Genomic DNA, 23,167 nt, shown 5'->3' with positions numbered 1-23,167 from the left:
GCTAACAGACTGTGTAATATGTTCACAAAGATAGCACATTGGGACCTCTCTTTTGAAATCTTTAAAAGTAAACATAACATCTTCTGTTCTTTTATTCTCCAACATAAGTTATGACAGAAGCCATCACCAGGCCATTAAGGATAGCAACCTCAGTCATTTCTACTTCTCTTCTCAAAATGCATGCCTAATGAGTGACTAAGCTTTATTGAGCCACATTTGTTCTTTGGCGATATTGCCACACATACTACTATAATCTTGGCTCTCACAATTTCTTACCTGCATTATTTGAATTATTTTATTTTTGTTTTCTGTGCTTCTATCCTCTCTCTACTTAATCCAACCTCCATTCTGATAAATCACATGCCTGCAATAGATGTCTCAAAGCTTGCAACTGAATTTAAAATATTAGTATATTTCCCACTTCTCCTGAAATCATGTTTGTGTCATTTACATGGCTTACAGAGCCATGCATTATCTGAACCAGATTACTATTTCAGTCTTATCTCAACTCAACTCCTCTCCCTTCAAAGTCATGTACCTACTTCCCAAATGGTCTTGACTACTTGCTACACATTTTACCAATTTTTTCATACCTAGTGTCTCACTCATTCTATCTTCTTTATTTAACTCTATTTGTTCATTCATTTATTCATTCATTAGCTCAGTTAGATATTCATTCAAATAAATTTCAATAAGCACCAGCTAAGGCTAGACATGGATGAGGCAGTGGAAATTTAAAGACGTAAACCAAAGTTCCTTCCTTTTAAGAAGTTTGGTGTTAATGAAGAAAAAATATCTCTTGTAATGCACTTCACAAGGGCATGATGGAGCTATCCTTGAGTGAGCACAGGAGGACACTTGATCCATCCTGTGGATGCAGCAAGGGCCAGACAGGAAAGTGCCACTGAGGTACAGGTCTCATGTCACATCAGGTGACGCCCCCACTCATCCTCTAGATGCCAGGACTTTGTGCACTTGCCAAATTGGGTATAAATATTTATTTCCTCAAATATACCATAAGCTCTTCAAGAGTAGATGCTGCATCTCAATCATTTTTATATCGCATTTAGTGTAGAGTCTGGACCAATTATGGATCAATAATTTTTTATTGTTGTTGAATGAATCTATGAAATAATGAATCAGAGGCCTAGAGGTGATCCAGGGAATATCATTTCACATGTGAAGTAATGTCAGTATTTTGACTGTATCAACTGGTAGCAAAATCCATATTGATCACGTGTCAAGTGCTGGTCTCATGAGGAAACTGAAGCTCTAAGAGATGAATTAAATTGTTGTTGCCAAAAGTCACACATTAAGAAAGTTTCCAAGCCAGGATCTGAGCTTAGACAATTTGGCACCATAGCTCATGTCTGACCATGTTTCATGAAACTATGAGAGATATATAGATAAAATATGAAATTATTTATATTATGTGAAACCATATATTATTTGAAACTTCATGTATTACATAAAAACTATGAAACCATGACAAAAATGGGTTTATGCAGAGATGAAAAACTAAAGACCTATATAAATAGACCATAGCAATGATTTGGCATATTGCCAATATCCTCATGAAGGAACTGAGTATCCTCCAGCATATTTTGAGGAAAAGGCTTAAAATCTTTTTAGTTGAATGTGTATTATAAATTATGGCCTCAGATGATTAGTATTTTTTTTCTTAATAAGGAAACATAGGTTATACTGAAAATAACTTGAAACCATTGAGGAACTTCTCTAGAACATGGGTACATCATAGGCATAAAAGAATACCTCGTCCATAGATAATGAGAAAAAATGCCAAATCACATTTCTATAGCCATTTTACCTTAAGTTAACAGAAAGTTGAGCTTTATTGTGGATTACTTTATGATCTAAAATAGAACGTGTAAGTTGTTCTTAGAAGAAAAAACTACATCCAATTCAAGCTGGATAGTGTAAAGTTTAGCACAATGAACATAAATGCCGACACTAGCATTTTGAACAGGGAAATAAATATCCTGTTTATTCATATAATCACTACATTTCTCCTATCTTAAGGGCTCATAAATAGTTCAGATGGAAATGGTATCTGGATGTTTTTGTCTAGAAAATGTGAGAGCAGACCAAAAATAAATGGGGCTGGCAGAGTCCAGAGGTGCCATGTGGAGCCTAGAGATTCAGCAGCCTAGAGAAGCAGCAAATAAAAGGTAGGGGGAAATGCATTGCCCAGGAGTTGTCAAGGAAAGAGGTATGCAGCCCTGCCCAGGTGACTGAAAGGCACTGGGGGAGAATGGGGCTCAGGCAGAAAGCAGAGCAAGAATCCAAGAGGATAATAAATGGAATGGACAGGATGGAAATGACATAAAAGGTAAAACAGCTGTCAACAAAAAGACAAGGACAGTTGTATTAATTTTTAAATAATCATTTTCTTTCCATTTAAAATTGAGGTGAGAATATTATTTGAAGATGATTACTAAAAGAAAGTAATATGCACATGCAAAAATGCTAGGAATAATTTTCTCATCAGTTAACCAATTATCTACGACAGCAGATCTCTACAAAGCTGATTCATTGTAATGCCCATGGAAAACCTCTATTTCAGACTTTACCTGTCATTGCCATGACAACCCTCATCTGTGCTTTCCTGGTGCATCAACACAGCCATTGACCGTGCTACAAATTCTACTTCGTTTGCCCGCCAAATTTGCTAAGGGAAATGCACTTTCAGACTGCACCAGCAAGCACAGGATAGTCTGGGAATGTTTTCAGGTAGTACTTATTTCTGTATCACATTTCTCTCTGAATCACTTAGAGAAACTCCTTGGGGCTTTGAAGTGCAAATTTTAGAAGAAAAGTTCCCAGGGAATAGTAGAGTCTTCTGATTTGGGTTATGATCAATAAAGAACAGTGTAGAGGTGACACACTTATGACTAATATGTCCTACTGCTTAAAAAAGTCAAGTTCAGTTCTTTTGGGCATACATGCCTTGTTGATTGTGAATAGTCCTACTGTATTATAATCACTCTAATTCCTGTGGCAGTCTAGTTGAAGTGAGGTGGCTGAAAGTAGTTGGAAAGGGAAAATGCCATAAGGATGTACTGAAGCAGAATTTCAAGCAAGTCAGCATCGCTGTGGAACGGTGGGACGCTGGCCAACCGAGCAAGCAAGAACAGACAGCACAGCTCTTTTGAAGCAAAGGCATCAGGCAGATACGCCATGAAGAGGCAGAGGCTTAAAGAGTGCCAGGTTCTACAAATAGCTATTATTGCCACAAACAAAAATACCACCATCCCATGCACATCTTTGGAAAAGATGGCAAGTTGTTATTTTGTTAGAGTTTCAGCCATATTTATACATAAAGATGGAATTCACACAAAATCGAATGATATATATATAGACATATACATCCATCCATATAGAAATAGGGTATCAATATATGTGCAGGAAAGTCTAGTTGAGAGAACTGGGTCTTCTGCATTACAACAAATTTGTTTTAAAAATGTGAACTGATAGACCCAAATAATTGCACTCGCTGTCCCACTGGTGAATTCTTACATCATTTGTTTACTTTCTATATCACTTCCCAAATTCTAACACATCTTTTAAAAACTGGTTATATTCTATACTAGTTTCCTTTTGCTCCTGTAACAAATTATCACAAATTTAGTGTCCTAAAACAAAAGAAATTTATTATTTTACAATTCTGGATGTTAAATCTGAAATGGGTCTCACTGGGTTAAAATCAAGGTATTGGTAGGGCTCTTCCTTTTCTGGAGGCTCTAGGAGAGAATCCATTCCTTGCCTTTTCCAACTTCTAGAGGATGCCCACATTTCTTGGCTCATGGGCACCTTCCATCTTGAAAACCAACAATGGCCATTTGAGTCTCTCTCACGTTACATCAGTCTAACACTGACTCTTATGCCTCTCTGTTCCACATTGAAGGACCGTTCTGATCACATTCGGCCCTTCCAGATCATCCAGGATAATCTCAACTATCTTTGGATCAGCTAGTTAGCAACCTTAATTCCATCCACAAACTTAATTTCCCTTTGCCACATAAAATAACATATTCACAGGTTCCAGCTTTTTGGATGTAGACATCTTTGTGGGTCATTATGCTTCCTACCATGGTCCAACCTATGTCTCACTAAAATTCAAGTCCATCTCACAGGCAAAACGCATCACCCCATTCCAGGGTGCCCAAAATTCTCAACTCATGACAGCATCAACTCAAAATCCAAATCCCATCAGCTTAACAGTCCCACATCTCAGCATCTACATCATCTAAATCAGGTATGGATGAGATCCTGAATATAATCCACTCTGAGGCACAAATTCTCTCCATCTGTAAACCCGTATAACTTAAGAAACACCTCACCTGCTCAAAAAACACAATGATGGGGCAGGCATAGGATAATATTTATAGACATTTGTGCTCAAAAGAGGAGAAAACAGGGCCCAGACTAAGGGCATAAGGATTAAGTTTGCGTGCTCCACTTCGTCAGTCCGGGGTTGCCGGTTTGGATTCCAGGCACAGACCTATGCCCTGCTTATCAAGCCATACTATAAAGTAGAGGAAGATGGGCTCGGATGTTAGCTCATGGCTAATCTTCCTCAAAAAAACAAAAGGAGAAAATAGAAGAAAAAAGAAATCCACCAGTCCCAAGCAACTTTGAAATCCAGCTGAAAAATTCCACTTGGTTTCAAGGTCTGGGAATAATTCTCTGTGATTCTTAGCTCTACTTTCTGGGCTTAAGGCCCCACTCTCTGGGTGTAAGGTTGTGCCCTCTGAATCAGCCTTCCTTTTTTATGAAAGGTAGAATACATCTACCGCAGCTGAGTACTTTTATCAGCGTGTTTCTTGCTTGTAGATATTTAGGTGGTCTGACTATTTTCTTTTGTTTCATCCTCTCTCTCTCTTTCAGTTCAAGATGGCAATGTTTCTGCTGATATAACATTGTCACCAATCTCGTACTTTTCCAGTGTATGTCATGGGATTCACTCTACTAGCCAAGAGTCTTTTCAGATCATTTCTAGATAATCCCATCCCTATTTTTGGCTTCTGCTGAGATGATGGAAGAGATTTATGAGTCACAGGTCTAATCATTTCAAAGAGCCTTTTGTGAGACTGAATACTCTGATCTTTTTATCTTTCTTAGAGATTAGCAAAAGGTTGTCTAGCTTTACCTTCACTTTTTTCTTTAGAGCATGCTTTTCCAATCTCATCCCAAGATCCCCTAAATTTCAATAGTCAGTGAAGCTCTTAATTTTAGAATCTTTTGCCATCTAGCCAGTCATTAAGCCTTGGTTCCTTTTAATTTAAAAGTCCTTCCTTCAATCTGTCACTTCCCTCTTGTGTTTTCCTATAAGCAACAAGAAGAAATCAGGCGGAGCCTTCAACACTTTGCTTGGAAATCTCCTCAATTAAATATCCAAGTTCATTGCTTAAAAGTTCTGCTTTCCACATACCCAGGATGCAATTCTGCTCAGCTTTCTGACTCAATATAAGGATTCTCTTTCATCCACTTTCCAGGTACATGTTCCTGATCTTCTTCTGAGCCCTCAAAATAAGCACCTTTAACGTTCATATTTCTACCAACAGTTTATGACAACTCAGGTATTCTCCAAGATCTCTGTATTTTCAGTACCATGCTCCTCACTTCCTTGTGAGTCCTCACTGGCAAAGTTGTTAACATCCATATATCTACTCACAGTCTGTTTAAAGCAATATAGGGTTTTTGTTTTCATCATACTTCTCAATGTTCTTCAAGTTTTTGCCCACTGCCCAATTCCAAAACTATTTCCACCTTTTTTCAATTAGTTTTTACAGCAGCATTCCACCTCTAGTCTCCAAAATCTGTATTTGTTTTCTATTGCTGCTGTAACAAATTACTACGAACTTCTAGTGATTTCAACAACACAACTTTATTATCTTACAGTTCTGGATGTCGGAAATCTAAAATGGGTCTCATTGGGTTAAAACAAAGGCGATGGCACGGCTGTGTTCCTTTCTGGAGGCTCTAGCGGAGAATCCATTCCTTCCTTTCCCAGTTTTCAGGTTTCCCACTTTCCTTGGCTCATGGGCCCTTCTTCCAGCCTCAAAGCTGGAAGTGGCCTTTAGAGTATTTTTTCTACCACATCATGCTGACACTGGCTTTTCTGCCTCCCACTTCTACACTGATGGACTTTTGGGATTACATTCGGCCTTCCCAGATATCCAAATTAATCTCCCTGTATTAAAGTAAACTGATTAGCATCCTTAATACAATCTATTAATGTAATTTCCAATTGCCATGTAACCTAATATATTCACAGATTCCAGGCATTAGGATATAAACATCCTTTTTGGAGGGGAGGCATTACTCTGTCCATTACACATAATTTTTCACTTCTTATAGGCTCTGAACTCATTGTAGAGAAGATAGGGTCTTATACATACTATAATTCAATAGTGTTAGCATAGTGGGTCGAGACATATTTGCTAAATAAATGTAAGCAGCAAATACAGTCTGATGGAAATTAAGTTATTCTGTGCATTCACTTTAAGAATAGTTACACGAGCTCTACTTAAATTGCTATAATGCCATACAAATTCTAAAATAGAGAAACATTTTTAGCCAAGAAAATAACACTGTGAGGTGTTTTCCTGATAATGCCTTGATTTATTTTGCACATAAATAAAATTACAATAAGCTTCAAATTATCTGCAAATTGTTATGAAAGGAAATGTTTAAAAAAATGAACAGCCTAGATAATAATATTTTCTTAGGCAAAATATACAGGATGCTTAAAATTTGAAAAGCGTACTTCTTGAATATGCAATGATAAGTTAAATGTTAGAGTTTTCTAGGAGATTTTTACCAAGAAGCCTAGTAACTACAGACACCCAGAAAAAACGAGAATGTAAAATGGAGATAGAGCATATGCATTATTTCTTTCATTTGTTTTCTTTCTTGAATTGTCCTCTTGCTCAAATGATACAATGTCTCTTTTGGAGAATTTAAGTGAAGGTTGGATGCTGGTCCTTTGATGTCGGGACGACTGTGGGATTGAGTGCAGACGTGATGTCATAATTGATTGAGGCATGGCCTTGGCTAGTCCATAAAACACATTTGTGCAAATTAGTAAATAGTAATCATTTCTGGATATGACTCTCTCCAGGGCAGCTGAATGTGAATGGAATCAGCCCTTGTCTCTCCCTCAGTTGAGTGTCCTTAACGTGGACAACTATACACAGGCAGCCCTGGAGAGAGGGATGGTGTTGGAGAGTGGAAGCAACTGGCATCACAAGAAATTAAAGTTTCCCCTTGAGTATTTAGCATGCAAGCCACAGGTTTCAAGTCATGAGAGCATTATACATACAACTGACCATGTCAGTAATAGCAGACATTTGAGAAGAACAGGAAATGAATCATACACTTCAGGCTTAGATGGACTGAAAAGGCAGACTTTTATAACAGAGGCAGAGGGAGGGGAGACAAATCATTGCCTCTTTGGTCATTGTGAACTGAAAGACATTTCAGACAACATGGGGAAGGTGAATTTTTAAATGCACACACCAGTTAATGGTGAAATGTGGATGATATAGTATTATCTCTTAATTAAATTCTTGAATATAACTGTAGGAAAAGTGCTTGCAATATGTGATGTAATTAAAGTCATAATCTCTACCCTTTGTAGGTGCATCAGCACAGTGGTTATATAACTGATAAGCAGTAGCTTAACTTCTGCACAGAGTTCACAAACCTGAGCAATGCATTTTCTCAAGACCTTTGATTTCTTTATCTTTAAAATGAAAAAGTTGAATGAGATGAACTCAAAGATCTCTTTCAGATCTAAAGAAAACACACATCTATGATGGAAATACACCTGAGACCCCATTTGGTCCAGTCCCAGATGAACCATATTCAAAAATATGCAGTCCAGCAATTAACCACTAAATAAATACAGACACTCCTCAACACTATTCTCTGCCTCTCCAGGAAACAACAAGAGGAGGAAGGCATTCTTTCTGTACAGAAAACTTCTTAAAAATCTTCTTTCTCCTTTGCTACTGCTTTCAATATTCTCTGCACAGATGGGAGCTAATCCTGGAAATTTTCTCTCCCACTCTCAACTTCTCTCCTGAACACCCACCTAAACCAAACAGCATTTTGTCTCTCTGTTTATTCTTCATCCCTTCCCCTGAGCCTTCTATTGTACAGATCTGATCAACCAAGTCACAGGCTGGGTGGCAGGCAGTACGGAATAGATGAAATTGCCCTCACGTGAGTATCTTTGGTACCTAATAGGCACCCTGCTATGCCTCTCAAGTTTTTAAATTTCATTTCTTGAAAAATATGCCTCAAGAAAAAATGTGATTTTGTCCCATACGCTTTCCATTTGAGAGCCTTTGCTGGGGCTGAAATTAGAATATTTGGGATCCACAGTGAAAATATAATACAAAGACAACACAATACCACCTGAACTAAATTTATTCAGTCTTTTATTTCTGTGTGGAAAACTAATCAAATAAAGTCCTACTTTTAAACTTAACCTTTAAAACCTTTTATTCTTTCATCTTTTAGTGCAAAATCCAAATTAAATTTTAGTTGTTCAGGAAATGATATAGATAGATAGATGTATGATTTTTTTTTCTTTCTTAGCAGAGCGTATATCAGAACACTGGTATCTTGACCAGAAAATTTAACAACTTTCAACATGGTTAATACTCAATGGACATATACTTTTCAGATACAAAGAAGAAAAGCATCGTGTTGGATAACTAAAATAACATCGACTCCATGACAATATTGTACCTAAATAATATATTCCATTTAATACACATAGAAATCTTTTTAAAACACTCAGTTTAAATCAATGCAGTGCAGTGTATCCTTTCCACTGCTTTAGAAGTCAATCAGCATGGATTTTGAGAGGAAGCTAGGAATTGGGCAGAATGTTCCTAAAACACTTTGAGCTCCTCAGATGAAAGGTGCTATTTAAGTACAAAGTATTATAATAATTTCAACATATTTAACAACTCCACTCACTTCCATGCCAATACCTAACTTGACCTCACCTATTTGGTACTTTGAGATGCAATCCTTAAGTTAAATTTCTCCAATAGGGTGTGTGTAACTTCATTCCATAAAACTAGTTCAGAAAAAGTATCATCAAAAGAGGAAGATTCCATAAATATCACATTCTATGTCCGTAAATAGCAGAAAATCTCTCTATTAGAAAGGAAAGTACAAGGCTAACAGAAGATATTTGTTCCTAAAGAGATTGAAAGGGTTACTTCCTCCAAGAGTAGAGCATCCTTTCTTAATCTTGAACAAAGTCCCTGGTAATACCAGTGGACTGGGGGTACAGCAGATACTTTTACATATTTTCTCCTTAGTTTATATGTTCAAGTGGCAAAGAAAATTGAGGTATGCAGGCAGCTGGCTGTAGGGGAGAGTTATTTTCTACTCCAAAGGCATTCTTAGTTTGAGTAAAAAAAATTGTGCATTATGGAGAAATGGTATTCTCCCTTCTAAAAATTCATTTAAAAATTACCAACTACGATATTTTCTCTTTTTTGATTTTTTTATCTTAAATCATTTCCTTTACACAAGTAGTACCAAAAATACAATGTCCTTTTCAAAAATTAAAGCGTTATTGATAACGCTGATCAATTTTCAATATATCTCCATCTTGCCCCTCAATTCCTCCTCATTCCTCTCCCGTTCCCTACCTCTGCATAGGGTAACCATTGGTAATGAGTTTGGTGAATATTATTCCAGTATTATTAAAGTTCTTTCATTATAAAATATTTTCTTATTATTCATTTTTCTACAATACATTTGGCTTAAATCATTTTTTAAGAAAAAAGTCTAATTAAGATGAGAAAACAATATCATTCTTTTATAATGAGCAGTTTTATATGTTTTGTATAGTTTCTTATTAAATTATCCACGGATTATCAAATTTTCCATCATGTACCTTTCAACATTTTCGGTGATTCTGGAACTCATCTCTCTTCTCAGAAGCAGCAGGGTATATTGTTGAGGATACCTCACAAGCAACTCCGTTTACACAGGAAGAAGAGAGGGTTTCCTTACAGGCTCATCCAGGAGCCGCCCACCAGGGCTCTGGGTCCCTTGGCACTTCGTCAAGCCTCACCCTTGTCCTTCATTTCTGCAGACCTCAGGGCTTAGACCAACTGACTTCTCCCTGACTATTGCTCAATCCCACACTCCTCCTTATGCATGCTAGACTATACGCCTAGGTGATTAATCACTGCATTGTGAGCCTGTGTAGTGACACTGTATCCAAAAATAACCATAACCCATGAAATAAAAAGTGAGGAATCATCAAAATGTGTCAGGAGATACCTGAAAAAAACACTTTAAGAATGTTTCCACTGCATCTTCCCTGGCTCTGCCCTCCTACCTTCCATATCCACACATGACCTCCAGTTGGCTAATTCCCATCTACACCAGTTCAGAAGCATAGCTATTGGGAACAGAAGCCAGGGATTAAAAGGCTATTTCTTTAAATTTAGTAGAAAAGAAAGTCAAAGAGACTCAGATATTATGGAATAGAGAGTTTTGAGGTAAGAGTTGACACAAATTAGTGTCCCGATCAGGCAGAATGGAAACTGAAGACTGGACAAGGGAACTGACCCATGGCAGTTTGAGAACTTGAGCACCATTGGACAAAACAATCCATGTCATGGAGATGAATCATCAAGCATCTTAGCTGGATTCTATTAAACATACATGTTGTATAATTAAGCTTCAATATTTGGATTCCACACTTGCTACACAATTTTCTGATTATAATCTGGATAATCATGTATGTTTGCTTACAAGAAAAGTTGACCTATATGATTCTAAGAATTCTTATTGAAAACGTACATATGTTTATATGTAGATGCATGTATATAAATGTATAAATACATATATTTATATTCAGTGTTTTTAACTTGATGAATGTGATTCATTCCTAAGAGTGGGGACATTATTAGTGTGCTGACATCAAGTTTCTGAGACTGTAAATTAAATTCCAGATTCCAGATTGTGGTAAATTCACAATAATAATAAAGACCACCTGGCTTCCCTCTGCTAGCTCTGCTCTGACATATTTTACGACTGCATCAGAAATAACTATAACTCCCACCTGGATGCCTAGGCGCATTTAAACAAACCTAACAAGGAAAAGTACCATTATGTAGGTATTAGTTTTGCCCATCTTCCCCAAAAAAATCAGGGAGAAAGTGGCCGTAATTTGAAAAATCTGGGACACATGTTCTCCCAACAAACTATACCAAACCTACTCCATTGTTCCAATGAAATCAATGAAACTGATGGGTACCAACAGATGAGATCTTATAGAAAGTGAAAAACTTCATAAATATCCATTGGTTGGCAATCAATCGATCTTCAAATAATCCTGTGAGGCAGTCAATATTATCCCTCATTTATAAATAAAAATATTGAGGCACAGAATACAAAGAAACATGTCCAAAGTTTACAGCAAGCCAGAAGTAAGAAAGCCAGGACTGGAAGCCAGATCTGATTCCAAAACTAGCGCTCCTCACAGCTGTGCTGGAGTCCTGTCTCAAGGTGACCCAATGGGCAGACCTTCCCCTCAAACGTGCAGTCCAGTCAGGGGCCCTGGTGATCTCGGCAATGCTTTATATCCTAAATCATTACATTGACTTGAGGAACTCCACCCGCTCAATTTCCCCAAATCACTACTTGAAGCATACTACCAAATCAAAATTAAGCCCCAATTAATCTGAAGCCTGCCTGATTACCTATTCCCTGAGTGCTGTCTGAATTATCACTAATCCCTGCCCCCTTCCTATTTCATTAACTAATTGGCTTCCTCAATACTGCCTCTTTATAGAATGAGTTGTAGATTATTGTGCCACTCAGGCAATGGCCTTGGGCCACAGAACGTCAGCTTCAGCAGTCATGGAAGTTTTACAAATCTCCTTTTCATGGTCCTACTTTTCCCTCATGTGCCCAGTGTAGGTGTCCCTGTCCTCTTTCCTCTAGTTTATCTGAGCAAAAACAGAAGCTTCAGTCCATCCTTAACTCATCTTAATATCATGGAATCATCTCCTCACTTTCCCTTCTCATTCAGTTGTTCCTGGCGAGTAATAAAATCTGCTCCTTCTATAGATGAAGTAAGGTGGCTCTAAAGAAAGAATGGGCAAAGAACAATGTACAGGGAACAAAGTGGCTTTTTCAAACCTAGGATTGCAGATTAAGCTCCACCATTTATGTTATCTCAAGTAGAGATAGAAATGTGACTAGCATTGCATATGTTGATAACGCATGTTAGTTGACGCTACATCCTTTATGAAACCACAGTTTTAAATCCAAGATGTTATTCCCATGATCACCAATTCCAGGATGAAAATACAACTTAAAAAAGCTTAGACCATACCTGATTATGCTCAAAATTATCAGATAAGAAAAAATACATATATTTCCATTTACAACTTTAGCACTAACGATCTGACAGATGAAGTAATCTCAGCGTTTGCACCTTTTTGGAACACGTCAGCTTAGTTTGATCACCACATGTGAAATGGCCAAGATTTCTGTGAACAATCCAGTACTAGCAAAGCATAATTAAAACCACAATCTTTTAGTGATATTATGAAAATACCCCTTATGTTTAAGGTTAATACAGTTAATATCTGACTTATTTAACAGAAACCATAATCTCATAATGAAAGTCATCATTAATCTTACATTAATTATTTTTAAAATTTGAGTGCTTGAACTGAGCATCATAGCCTGCTTTGACGTTACCGCTGTAACATGCAACACAAACTTCAACAAATTTGACATATATTCCCACTTCATCTGTTGCCTGTTATAACCTAAGTAAAATGATAGGTGCAAACTGAAAAAATACGTAATTATATATAAATGATGTGCTTTATATAATTTGAGTCATTTTCCCATTAAAAAAATGACCACTTCATCAAATCTCAAATTGCCTAGCCTGATGTTCTTGCAGTTTAAAAATGTGATAACGGATTTTTATTGTAATAAATGATAGCTCATCATAAAGTGAGCCAGTCAACATCACAGGCCCTTTTTAATATTAGCAGGTTAAAAGGAAAATTGACATAAAAAGCATAATTATATAATTACAGATAATGTCTGCCAGACTTTGCAAATGAGTATTTGGCTGCTACGGGTCTCAGTCTTCCTTTCATCACAACTCTTAGGAATTTGCATTTCTAAAAAGAGATTAGACTGCTTTATGCTAAGATCCATTTGCTTTAAAAATTATAATTTGCAGAACAAACAAATTTTTTATTCAAGTTCACCAAAGATCATTTTGATGGATACATTTTACAATACTACAACTGCCTTTTCAAGTTTATTGGGATTCAACATATAATTAGTCTCTTTATTACAGACTACCTCTCAAATCACACATTTCAGCATAATGGAAGTCCATTTAATTAACTGTATTGCTGATGATCATGTAGACCTCTGAGTCATTATACTTTACCTCGTGTAAGCTAAATTTTAAGGAAAATATATTTTTGTTTCAGAATTTGTGAAATTAAAAGAGCGTGCATTATAGGTTTGGTTTTAAATAGAACTGCAAAATTCTTTGAAAAATTATAAAGTTTCTTACAAAAGTTCTTGTACTGTGAAGATATAAAACTAGGAAGAGAAAGATATAGGGAAGAAACAAGCCCCTACTCACCAGGTGTGAAATTGTATCGAGCTGAAAATCCCATAGATTCCAGCTCTCCATCAGCAAAAAATTTAATCCATAGAAATCTTCCACTGGATTTTATGACAGGTGGATTTTGTTGTCCACAAAAACGTCCAATTATTGGAGAAAATCCAAAAGGTCCATCTCGAACTTCAATGTGATCAAATTTGCACTCCCAAGACGGTTCAATAGAGTACTTCTCATCAAAGTAGAGCTCAATGCACTGTCTTGGGGCAGCTGAAAAGAAGAAAGATTATGTCTAGAAGGCCTTTTAAAATCTTTAGTTAGATTTTTCTGATTCTACTTCAGATTTTATCTGTACACCTTCTGTGAAACTTTGAACATGATATGCAAGGAAACGCAAAGCAAGGACGCTATACTTAGCACTCTAAGTGTTAATATTTCCATAAGAATGTCTAAGGGATGCCCCTAAAATTGATGATGTTGCACAAAATATTATCCTGATATAAAATGACCATTTTGATGTCTAACACAGAACTAACCAAACACAGTATTTTTTGTGAAAGCCTGCCAGCTCAGGTTTAGAAAGTTGAGAGGCATCTTTTCGTGACTTCTCCTATATTTTCTGGAGTACCCAGTTTGAAGGTCAGAAACCACTTGAGAATTGTTCAGCATAAAGTTATACAACCATTCAAATAGTCTCAATCGGATGCCTTGATTAGATCAAAGCGCATATACAAGGATATTAAGAGTAATTTTTCTAGAATACAAATTTTATCATGTTACTCTCAGGTTTAAACTCATTCAGCAACTATCAGCTATGGGAAAACGATCAACATAATTTACATATAGGATCCTTAAGGGTATCCTATAATCCTCACTTCTGAGGTCTTCTCACCTCACCTGCAGACCAAGCTCAGACCACTTCAGATGTATCATGTTTCTAGGATACAACCTCTTTTGGACTCTCATGTATTTTCCCACTTTCTTGAGTATCTATGTACCTCTAATTTGTTAACTCTTCTTTATGGAGGCAAATCTTACTTAAAGGAAACTTCCTCTCTAAGTCTACTCACTAAAGACAAAACCTATTCACCTTGTTTTTAGGACTCAGCACAGTACTTGTCATTGAGGATTTCTCAAAAAAATCTTTGTTGGGTGAAATGTGAATGAGCTTGTCTTCATAAATGTTTTTATAGTTCTCCAAAGAACCATGGAAGAGACTTAAGGGGCTAGCAGCTCTGCAAACCTGCACTTGGATGCACTGGCTAGGCCCCTTCCATTCTTCCCTTGTCGTGTGTCCAAAACGTTCACAATTCTGGCATTACAGGCTGACATTCAGCCAGGATACCCCGGAATAGCCATAACATTTGTTGAAACATCACACACATTTATCCCAGCTAGTAAACAGCTGTTGCCTGGAGTCCTTTGAGTGTTTCCCAGCCACCGGGCCCTCTTCAGGGACCAAGCCCCTCCAGAAACTGGAAAGTTAAGACCTGGCACAGCAGAGCCTGCTGCCCATGTGATCAGCAGTCACTCTGAATGACTGCTGTCCACACCACACCATCATCCTTGATGGCTTTAAAACCAAAGTCTTGCAAGCATGGATGTCAAAAATTCATACAGTATTGAGATACATGATGACTTGGAAATTAGAGACTTATAAAATACAATGCAATCCTGATGTTCTGCAAGGATAAACTTGAAGATCAATTGGTTAAAGATCAACGCATGCTAAAAGACTACTTTAAGGATTATTTTGAATCTCTAAAAATGTTTCTGACTCTTTAGATATTGAAAAGAGACATTTGTAACTCTTACAAGAAAAAGCACAAATGGTTTTATCTGCCACTAAGGTATATCGCAGAGGTTAACAAATATAGTATCTACCATGAAGATAAATTTGAGGGAGTTTCAATGAATTTTTAAAAATCTGAAAATTGGAAAATATCCTAAGAAATTGCCTGGACAACTATGTCTTTCCTCCTTAAGTATTTGTCCAAAAATAAAAAGGCAAATGCCTAAGAAACTGGACTATTTATGTATTAGCATTAAAGTACCATTTATATGTATCATTATCATATAGAATATGTCTTTGTTTTCCTTCTCTTTGATAAGGCAGTATGGTGTTTTATGAGCAAACAAACTATTTCGGAAAGTGGGATATTTCTTTTACATGTAAATAATGTATGGCTAGCAGACAGTAAAGCAATGAGAATAGCCCTGTGCTAATTTATATAAAACTCTAGATATAAACATGTATCTATTTTCCCTATCAGGAAATATTTGGCCATCTAACATGCATTCATTTATGCATATCTTCATTTTTCATTGTCACTTAAGTGCTGTCCAGCATAGATGAACAAGCATTTCAATGATCCTTCAGGAAACATACTATTACTTGGCTTCTGATAGATCACGTTATACGTGGACAAGTCCTTTTCCTTTGGTCCAGGATGTTGAAATTAACTCCACACACTCAACATATGAAATTCCATAAGTTGAATTTTATAAGGTAATAAAATCACTTTTAAAAAGTAAGTATGTAGGGGCCGGCCCTGTGGCCGACTGGTTAAGTTCACACACTCAGCTTTGGCAGCCCAGGGTTTCACCAGTTCAGATCCTGGGCACTGACATGGCACCACTCATCAAAGCCATGCTGAGGTGGCATCCCACATAGCACAACCAGAGGCACTCACAACTAGAATACACAACTATGTACTGGGGGGCTTTGGGGAGAAGAAGAGGGAAAAAAGTAGAAGATTGGCAACAGTTGTTTGCTCAGGTGCCAATCTTTAAAAAAAATATATTTCTTGTTGTAAATTTAAAAATGAGTGATTATGGTACATGTAAACCATTTGAAGCTATCTAGGTCCAACTCCTCAAAGTCACATTTCCTCTCCCTGCAAATCTCTCAATTCACAGTTGCCTTTCACTTTAACATTTTTCTATAAGCCATCATCGATCTAAAACAGAGGCTCCTTTTCTAGAGGTCTTAACCTCTGAGAATCACTGGACACATTGAGAATTACGAGCACCTTCACCTGAATGTGCCCAAATATACAGAATACTGCTTCCTATTTGAGGGAGGTTTAAGAGCACCTGAAATCCATAAAAGGGACCCTCCTTTCCATGACTGACTCCACCTGTATTTATCACAGCCTAGCTTATCCCAAGAAACCTGATCAATTATTTATCTCTCTTTCTCTTGTATTTTAATCATACCTTTTTCTACAGGTTACTCTTTTCAGAATTTAACATGACAATTTACCCCATTAAAAGAAGAAAATAAAAGAAAGAATGAAAGGGAAAATTGCCTTTCTGCTGGTGGATCATCAACATCCCTCAGGTACTCCCGCATCCACAGCGAGCTGGCCCCCACCCGCACCATGTCAATGAAAGCACACATCCTGAACTTCCTAAAAGCTTCTTAATTGTCTCATTCAATAGATGCATTTGCTTTTACCTTATTTTTCTTTGCTGTAAAAACTAATACTTTGGCTCCTCCCTGAAAGTTGGTCCACTCTAGCTCCAGTAACATCTTTTACCTGGTTCTCCAGTTGATCACTCTCGACTTTCCTTCACAGTTCTTTTTACCTTCCTCCTTTCTCTGCCCCTCCCTGACATTATTTTCCAGAATTCTATTCTCCCTCTTCTTTCCTCTCTTTCTAGACCAGTGCTCTGGGTGCCACAGTGCAGTGGCATCGTACTGGAGAGCTATTATGATACAATGATGCCTGCAGCTCCATCTAAGACCAATTAAATCAAAATTCCTGGGAGCAGACCCAGGCATCTGTATTTTTTGAAAGAGTTGAAAAACACTGCTCCAAATACTCCCTCTGGATAGTTTTATTCATTCTAACAGCCTCAACAACAATCTCTATATTTATGAACTATAAATTATATTTTCAGCCCAGAACTCTTCAGTGAGCTAAAAATCTATATATCCAATCTCTTTATGAGACATCTTCATAAATACAAAATCGATCATATTATTTTTCCTTTAAATCCTCTTTCTCTACCTATATTCTTTATCTGCCATGGCCATTTCATCTAATGTCACCAAACCAAAATCTTTAGAATAGTCCTGGGATTCTTATTCTCTCATCCCTACATCCAGTCATTCATGATTCAGTTTCCTAAATAGCCTTCATTTCTTCCTTTGACTCCATCACCAATGTCACTTCTGTAGTTCAGGCTTTTACTATGGTTTACTTGGTTTTTCACAATAGTTCCAGTTAATATTCTTTTCCTTCAGGTACTTCATCAAAATCTCACTTTATTAGTTCTTTACTTGAATTATTTCAATGGCATCCCATTGTCTATAACACAAAGTCCAAACTTTCATGGATGGAAGAGATAGAAGACCAGGTCCTTCTTTACCTAGACTGCCAACCTCTTCAGTCTCCTCAGTTGTTCCCCTCCTCACTCTATGCAGCAGGCCTTTGATACCACATGTGGGTCTGACCGCACCACTGCACGAGCTAGTCTATACACAGAATGATATCTCCTGGATCTTCTAAAAGCTAAGAGTAAGCTTCTCCTCTTATAGCCTTCTCTTCCTTCTCCCTACTTCAAACACCGTGCTAATCTTGGGGCCCCTTTAGACTGTTTTCTGAAAGGGGCGTATCCTCAACCATACTGAAAGTTCCATAGGGCAAGTACCATGTTTGTTTTATTCAATGTTCTCTACACTGTATCTAGAAGAGTGATTATCTCTTACTAGTTGTTCAATAAATATTTGTTAAATAAATACATGAATGAAAAAACAGCTAGTATGAACGATTTCCAAAAGGGTATAGAAGTGTCATTGATAGTAACAGGAGGTTCTGTTTATTTCCCAACTTCAAGTTTTGTCATTGACATAACTACAAATGAATGCAAATATGTGAACCATCCTAAAATGAAATGTTAGCAATGCTTTTTAATTATAAATAATAATAAACATGAAAACACAATTCACATGTGAAGATTTGCTTCTGAATTAATTCTTTAAATGAGAGAACTATTTGACTTTATTGTTTTAATAATTTGGAGTTTTAAAAACTATTGCTCCAAAATGCAAATTATGCTATGTGAATTTAAGCAAGATATTTAACTCTCTGTGCCTTAGTTTCCTTATCTGTAAAGTAGGGACAACAAAAAGTACCTACTTCCTACAATTAAATGTTTTAATATACGTTAAGTTCTTTGAAAGTTCCTAATATATATACAATAGATATGTAAATTAACTTGATAAAAAGAACAATGAAGTTTATCCCAGGATTTCCATATTTCAATTTCCTTTTCTATCAAACATGAGGAAGAAAAACTGTCAGAGCTCAGTTTTCTCAGCTTTATCCTTTTATTATGTGAGCTTATTGTTTTCCCTTCTTCTTGTAGTGTGCTGTATCTTTGTTAAAAGTTCAACTTCAAGCACAAAAAGGAGAGAGGAAAGATCCCTGGCCCAAAAATCATTTCCAGATAGAAATTCTTGAAACGAGTTAAACAGAAGGCTTTTTTCTTTGAAAGAGCTACCAAATGAAACTGTCCCTCATTTACAAGTAAATACTGAGCATTCATATCTTCTTCCTTAAGGTGGCTTGTCTGTCTGTATGTGGGGTGGGGGTTGGGGGTGAGTTTTGGGCTACCAGGTATTAACATTTCTATCAAAATCTTCTATCATTAGATGAAATGTTGATATTTTTAACAATTGTACTTCATCGAATGGTGTCTACAAGGGGAAGAGAAATAGGAAAAGTTCAAAAAGAAGTGAATCTTTTTCAGTACTATTTATCCTTCGAGCTGGGAGAAAATGATGAAAAGAGTCACCATAATTTGGAATCCCGACTTCGGCATTAAAGTATGATAACGTACCTTGTTAGCACAAACTAAGGCAACTGTCATTCAGACTGATGTTCAGAAAACATGATTATAGATTTATTTCTGACATTAATATGTTACTTGTGCCTCATATTATTAAATAAAAAATAACAAATGTATAGGTTATTCTAATAATTGTTAAACTGATAAAATACTAGTTTCCAAATTGTTACACATTAGGAAATATTATGCCAACTCTGCATTCAACATTACTTTAGAATTCCAAATCAATCAAATCAATAGCCAAATAAACTAAGTTGTTGTTTTGTTTTTATTTCCTAGAATTTACTTGTTCATAGCCTATTCCTAATAATTTCAATAATTATCTTTGATTCCAGATTTCACTGCTGTTTGCTTCACTCAGAGATATTTACATGCATGGTCTCAAAACCAATTTTTGTAATGTTTATATGAATATTGTGCAACAAAACTCAGAGATGGCCAGGTCCTGCTTAGCATGCCCTGGGGCTCTGGCACTCCCTGCCCTTACCTTCTATGATGTAGATGCACTCTCGGTCAGGGGGGTACTTGCTGGGATAGTTGGGAGAGGTAAAGATACCTCCCTCTGCATGTTTTGTCCAAGTTCCACACTGCACTGATTTCTGTGTTTCTGAGGTGGTTTGCTTTTCTGTAAGAAATTTTAAAAAGAGCCATTATCCAATTTGCTATAAAACTAAAAATAGAGGACATTCTTATAATATCCATTAGTAAATTAATTTCTAAATGTCATCTTAGTCAAAACCAATCAGTTATACACACCATAAAATGTTCAGACATTCTGGAATATTAAGAATATGGGAACAATAAGACAATGCAAATAATTAGAAGTCTTCCACTCCCATTTTCCAAAGAAACACACCTGTTCCTTTCTTGGTTGCCCCAGACAAATGGAGGATGATTAAACTTGCTACAACTGAAACAGAAGAGAAAAATTAGAAAATGATATTAATATACACTGAAATGATGAAATTCTATAACAACATAACATAATTTAAAGTTAAATGATATCAAATCAGATTAATTTTGTTATCGTTAACTGTTCTGAGTTGACTCAGAACTTGGAGAAACTGATTCAAAATGTACAAATCAGGAAAACTTAGGAATCCCTTCAGGAAGTAATGCAAGTTAAAAATGGATGAAACCCAAACTCCTAAAGCAAATGCACCCTTCAAGAGGCAATATTGTAACGTAATTCACATTACAATAGAATTTCAGGACCAGCTCTGTTTCCAAGCTGCCCTTCATGAATAGCTTTGCTAGCATCTCTAAAGAAAGAGTGACAGCAGCTGTAAGGATGAAAAGGAAAAGCTAACAATGAGAAAGGACTCCAGGACTGATCCTAACACATTGCCAATGTTGTTGTATTTTAGAAAATAAATACTTAGGCAAATCCTATGGCCTGTGGGGGAGCGGCACAGGAGAAAAACAGATTAATGTGGATTGGAGGCATTAAGCAGCACTATAAAAATGTTTCTCATAAAAATGTACTGAACTCCCAAGTAATCCCAGTCTTCAGCATTTTCTAAGCTATGAAATTAATCTCTTTGAACCTTAACCTTGATTTAATATTTAGTATTATTCAAAAATAGATTATTATCTTGAGAAAGGTGATTTCTATGAGCATTTTATTGATTCATTTTTTCAGTATCAAAAAGAGACTGATCTGTAATAAGAGTAAATCTTCAAAGACTACTGTAACCTGAACTTCTGATTTACTGTCATCTTCTTGATTTACTCAACATTTTTACAAAACCTAAATCTAGAAAAGTATTAAAGCAATCTAGTCTTCCTGATTTCCGATTTTTCCTCCTCTACTTAATTTTTGTAACTTATTTTGTTGCCCAGTTACCCAAAAGCTCTAAGTTCTATTAGGTGTATAATCATATTTCCACTTAAAATGAATTTGGGGAAGGGAGGACATAATTCACGATGATTTCCTAAACTGAAGCTCACTACTAGAGCTTATAAATTTACACTTAAAGATTATTCCAAGAAAAGTGTGTGGGCTCTGTTATTAGCATTTGAGAAATTATATCAGTTATATTACTGTGTATTCTAGCCTGGTCATCTGCTTTCAGATTAAAATATTAGTCGCTGTTACTGTCTGCATTTAAAGAGGAAAAAAAATCTTATTTTAACTTGCCATACAAACAGACAGGTATCTAGCTGTCAGTGTCAGGATGTACGTTTGCTGTATTCTTTACTCTATTTTTCCTAGTTTGGTGGAATCACATTGTGGAACACGTACTACGATGAACACATCAGGAAAGCTGATCCTTCAGCTGCGCGGCACAGGATTAACCTCTACTTTCTGCTTTATAATGTGAAATTCCCACCACACATTTTCTTCTATTGGCTTTTACTTGATGACTTCCGATGCTATTTTCCTCCAATTCCTTGCCCCCTCAACTGCACGCGTTACCGCACACTCATAAACCAACACTAGAGATCTGCCGGCCAGAAGAGTTGAGGTTGGCACCGCTCTCCCCTCAAGCGCTGCGTTCCAGTGCGCCCTAAACTACCTACTGGAGTGGGAACATGGCCCGCTGAGCTCCAGAAGCCCCTGAAAGAGAAACATTCCTCCTCATCCCACAAGCTCTCAGCCCCGCTCTCCCTCTCTCCACCTGCGCTCTCCTTCGGGCCCACTCCCCAGCCTCGTCCGCACGTGCCCATCCCTGAACTACTCGCCGCGCTCAGCCCCCAGGATGTCGCTGCGCGCGGAAAGGCTGTTTTCCTTGGCAGATCCTGACATCCAGCGACGACTGACGGTGCACCGCCCCCACGCCCCGCTCTATTATGCTGCAATACAGAAAGTTTACATCTGCCCCAGACTCGCGGGGACTGCGGGGTCCGGCTGGAGCGCGGCGGCGAGGCTCGTCCCTGCGCGTTCAGCCACGAGGGAAGAGAGGGAGGGAGGGAGGGAACCCAGAGTGGACCGGCGCGGCGGGAAAGGTACTCACTGTGAAACAAACTGCGTCCATAGATCATGTCTGTTCGTTACACCAGAGGTTCCGATCTCCACAAATTCCATTTAGAGACGGGAAGACTTCCAGTGGTGGGGGAGAGGATGGAGTCGAGAGATTTTAAATATGCAAACCAAGAACAAAATGAAGGGGGGGGTGGGAGAGAGAGAGAGGAAAGAAAGAGATCCGAGCCCACACAGCAGCAAGATCCGAATTCGTGCGTCCTCCGCCCCTGGCTCGCTCTGGCTGGCTCTCTCACCGCCGCGAAGCCAGCATCCCCACCATGACGCTCGCATCACACCCGGGCGCCGATCGCCACCATCAGCACCGCCGGCGGCAGCACCCTCCTCCTTTGCATCATCGCCGCCGCCGCAGCTGTCAGGAGGACGCGCGGGCAGTCGGCGCGCAGGCGGCGGCGGGCGCGGGGCGAGCCCCGGGGTGCCCCGAGCCGGGGACGGGGCCAGGCGGCGGGCGCAGCGAGGCCGGGGCCAGTCCAGACCGACGGCAGCGACGGAGCGGGCGGCGGCGGCGGCGGCTGGGGCTCGCTCAGTCCCCAGTTTCATACACCACGAGCAGCAGGTCGGAGCAGCCTCCCCGGGAGGACGTCCAGCAGCAGCCCTCCTCTCTCCAACCCTTGGGGATCTTCCGCTGAGGCATTGAAGACAGGAGGAAAGGG

The 23,167-nt window shown here is 38.0% G+C and overlaps 1 protein-coding gene across 7 annotated transcripts in view; it reads right to left on the bottom strand.

The window, feature by feature from the left end:
- NETO1 (neuropilin and tolloid like 1) overlaps window positions 1–22,834 on the bottom strand; it is a 104,420-nt gene extending 81,586 nt beyond the window's left edge. For 5 of the 7 annotated variants that reach the window (XR_011504362.1, XR_011504364.1, XM_070512862.1 and 2 more), the window contains exons 1-4: window positions 22,489–22,653; window positions 20,388–20,441; window positions 20,019–20,156; window positions 13,694–13,942 (exon numbers count right to left, since the gene is read on the bottom strand). Coding sequence is in view for 4 of the 7 variants with exons in the window: in XM_070512862.1 (XP_070368963.1) it covers window positions 13,694–13,942; window positions 20,019–20,156; window positions 20,388–20,441; window positions 22,489–22,516 (469 nt within the window). In the remaining 3 variants the exon portion in view is untranslated. Of the gene's footprint in view, window positions 1–13,693; window positions 13,943–20,018; window positions 20,157–20,387; window positions 20,442–22,488 lie in introns of all 7 variants that reach the window. The other 2 variants (XR_011504363.1, XM_044774872.2) reach the window with 2 other exon arrangements.
- Between the last annotated feature and the right edge of the window lie 333 nt (window positions 22,835–23,167).

The sequence above is a fragment of the Equus asinus genome, chromosome 7, assembly GCF_041296235.1.
Source record: "Equus asinus isolate D_3611 breed Donkey chromosome 7, EquAss-T2T_v2, whole genome shotgun sequence".
Classification (NCBI taxonomy): Eukaryota; Metazoa; Chordata; class Mammalia; order Perissodactyla; family Equidae; genus Equus; species Equus asinus.
Note: the sequence above shows the minus strand (reverse complement) of the source record. Positions and strands in the feature narration are given on the sequence as shown.